Genomic DNA, 3,431 nt, shown 5'->3' with positions numbered 1-3,431 from the left:
TCTGGTTTCATGCTTAATTCGCCGGCCAAATGGATCATACATATGGTATGACTCAATAGGAAGAAGCACATCATTGATAGAACCCTTCACCCATGAATGAAAACTTTTGCGGCTGCCACTGGTTGGGCCACGGCAATCTTGAATGTCATGACCCTTTTGGGCAACATGAATTTCCGAGCATTCACTGAAAAAGAAGCACTATAGAGTTACTATTCACATTCCATATAAATTTATTCCTCCACTGGAAATAACTACAAATTAAACTGGGAGAAAGCTCCAAAACGTCTGAAGAAATTTCAATTTTAAGTGTTACCTACAAGCATGGACGGGAACAACATGCAAGATTTGTGCAAGTCCTCCAATCAAAACTTTCCAAGCATCAAGTACTTCATAAGCTACTGGAATTAGCTCAGGAACAAGCAGTCCATTCTTGGGAGGCTCAAGATGCTTCTCAATCCCCATTTGTGCCAGCTTCTTATCAGCCCTTGCCACCTGTTGAATCTTCTTTAATGGTATGGGATAAGGCTTCTTCTTCTTCTTCGGCAGTATTGGCGGAAGATCCACATTCTGTGGTAATATTTTGCGTTTCTTCATGCTATGACCATGGTTAGGCCTTTCATATGTGCAAGAGAATTTTACCGGTCTTATTCTGGCAATTGGATTGCTACATTCAAAGCCTAACTGCAAAAGCAAAACAGATATTAACCTTCATGAACTTGATTGAACACTGGAGCAATACAACTAAGATACCTTAACATATATAAGGTCAAACATTTCAAGGCAACCTTGCATATTAACAACAAATGATGTTTGGCTTGTGAGATCACAAATTATAAACACGGTATAAATGCAGTCAAGCTGAAAAGGCTCCTTTTCGGCTGTGCTTGAAATATGTGAAATATATTGCAACAAGATGAAAAGCACTGAAAAGGTTGAGACATGAATATTTTCGAGAAATATATTGCACTAAGCTTAAGAGCTGAAACAGGGAATACAAAATTCTTACAAAACTTTCTGATGAACAAATGATATTCTGTTCCCAGACCACTACAAAAAGAGACTAGGAGGAGCAAGGAAGCAAGTAGAACTAGTGGTGTCATACGGGCAATCAATGAAGTATGTCACAAATCTTTGAAGTATTAACACGGAGCTCTTTTCTTGAAAATCTCTCTTTCTTTGATAACATGATAATCTTGTTCTTCATTGGATTCGGCCTTTCCGATTTGTATTCACTAATCTAAAAGGAATATAGAAACATCCTAACAAGAAGGTCCTAAGTTACTTGAATTCACAATAGAAGAGTGGAAACGCAAAACAAATATGGCTCTTGGAAAGACAAGTAACCAAGAATGACAGGATTGAACCTTTAGCCTGTGAAAACTTGACTTAGAAACAGCAAGCTGAGACGTCTTAAATTCCACTAACCCAAGTGAAGTGCCTGAAAAGAGAAATAAGCATAAAGTATGAAGGATGTGCATATGATTTAATGCTTACCTTTTCTTTTAGAAGAAAAGGCAGTTGGACTGTTGGACTTAGAGCCAGAACTAGTTAAAATGGGTTGTTATGACCCACATCAAGTATCATCAAAGGTGTTGTATTTGTTTTCTACATAGTATATCATGGAGAAACTTTATCAGATTATGGATATGGAGTCCAACATACAGTTATAAAAATATAAGGCGTTACCCGTATTTGATGAAGTCCATGTAGCAAAAGAAACAACTGGTAATTGTTGGAGCATTATTCCCAGTCGGCCTTTTCCTTTCTGTCTCAAAAGAAAAGAAACATAGAAATCTGCAATTGAAATTACAAGAGTACTACACTTCATTAATATATAGCAAAATCAAGACCAAAGGTGGCAATTTTGATGGATTGGATGATAATAATTTGGATATGACGTAATCCAAAGAATAAGGTCCATTGGCAAAACAGATGTCATAAAACCCAGGTTGGTGTTAATATAATGGATCAATACAATAATAAATAAGATTAAATTTGATAATAAAACAAAAAAAATCACTTAAAAATCTATAAGCACATCAAAACTCACATTTGCTTCAAAATAATTAATACGATGTTTTTTTAGTTTTCTTTTCATTTAAATGCAAATGTCGTAATCACAGTTGTTAAAGGCGCATGGCACATCATGGCGCAAAGGTCCCCTAGAGCCTTGTAGCAATCATAAATTATACGGAATACTTAATGAGGGTAAAATTAGAAGTTTATGTAAACTTTTTCTTTTACTTGTACTGCAAATGAAGAATTCTCGGAGGGGGTGCAAGTCTAAATTTCAGTAATTTTCTGGGGAAGTGTAATTTCACTTTCGATAGAGTTTAAGTGTAATTAACCCCATATATTATATAGTTTTGATCAGACCAACTTTTCAAGGTCTTGTATAGTGTAATTAGAGTGTAAGTGAACTAAGCTAAGTTGAACACATTATTATTCAAATATGTTTGAACTTTTAGCGGTCTTGAAATAGTTGCATGAGCGTTTTTGCATTAATAATTGAATCTCGAATGAACTTGGGTCAAGTTCGAGTAGGCATTTTTCACATATATTTTTATCATTCTTTGACTAAAAATTGAGATTGTTCTGAGCATGGGTGCAAACGAGCCAAGCTCAATCAAAAATCTGAAATCGAGCTCGCGGACGAGCTTGAGAGAACAGGCGAGAATGTCTCAACAAAAATATGACTCTTAATCTTAACAAAGATGTCTGTCTAATACTTCTTTTCCGGCTCAATAAATGCTGCTAAATGAAGACTAGTTTGCTAGATTTCTTTCTCTTACAAAAACAGTGGTTTCTTCAATGCATATAACAATACACAATACACAAAAATCCAAACTCCATCTCCAATTCATATATCACTACATCATTTGTCATTCCCCAACTATACACAACAACAGTAATACAAAAATACAACCAAAGCCCAAGCACAACCAAGCAAAGTCAACAAAAGTTCAATCAGGCATTTCATCAAACACTTGAAAGCAAAACCCATCAAATTTCTTCTACAAACTACAAAAGAAATTTACGAATAAAAAAAATCACCCGTTAATGGTGGAGTGGGAGCGAAGGTGTCGCGTGCCGATGGATTCGTGAACGTGAAGATGAAGTTCTGGACTTCTGCAATTTTTTCTCACTGCCGCGCGCGAGAGAGAGAGTTAGAGAGACGGAGAGTTCTCAAATTTCAATAGTCAATTGACTCAATTCTCACATTACATATTTTCTTTTCTATTTCTAATTTTAATTTAATATTTAATATAATGCATATTACATATTTAATATTAATTTTTATTTGTGATTTTAATTTAATTTTTCAATTTTAATTTTATTTTTAAAATCATATACTTTTTTAAAAACAAGAATCCTCCTCTATACAAAATGAGGATGAGAAAACATTAATTTCTCTTATATCTCAAATAAAG

General features: G+C 34.6%; 1 protein-coding gene across 4 annotated transcripts in view; it reads right to left on the bottom strand.

Annotated features, from left to right (window-relative positions):
• LOC105166242 (APO protein 1, chloroplastic) overlaps positions 1 to 3,226 on the bottom strand; it is a 4,092-nt gene extending 866 nt beyond the window's left edge. The window contains exons 1-5 of one of the 4 annotated variants that reach the window (XM_011085532.2): positions 3,055 to 3,226; positions 1,687 to 1,794; positions 1,365 to 1,438; positions 314 to 681; positions 1 to 184 (exon numbers count right to left, since the gene is read on the bottom strand). The exon at positions 1 to 184 is cut by the window's left edge and continues 866 nt beyond it. In XM_011085532.2, coding sequence (XP_011083834.1) covers positions 1 to 184; positions 314 to 681; positions 1,365 to 1,438; positions 1,687 to 1,741 — 681 coding nt within the window. In that variant the 5' untranslated portion in view covers positions 1,742 to 1,794; positions 3,055 to 3,226. Of the gene's footprint in view, positions 185 to 313; positions 682 to 1,364; positions 1,439 to 1,494; positions 1,606 to 1,686; positions 1,795 to 3,054 lie in introns of those variants that run through there. The other 3 variants (XM_020695246.1, XM_011085533.2, XM_020695247.1) reach the window with 3 other exon arrangements.

The sequence above is a fragment of the Sesamum indicum genome, linkage group LG7 (genome assembly GCF_000512975.1).
Source record: "Sesamum indicum cultivar Zhongzhi No. 13 linkage group LG7, S_indicum_v1.0, whole genome shotgun sequence".
Classification (NCBI taxonomy): Eukaryota; Viridiplantae; Streptophyta; class Magnoliopsida; order Lamiales; family Pedaliaceae; genus Sesamum; species Sesamum indicum.
This window is presented reverse-complemented; position numbering and strand designations above follow the sequence as displayed.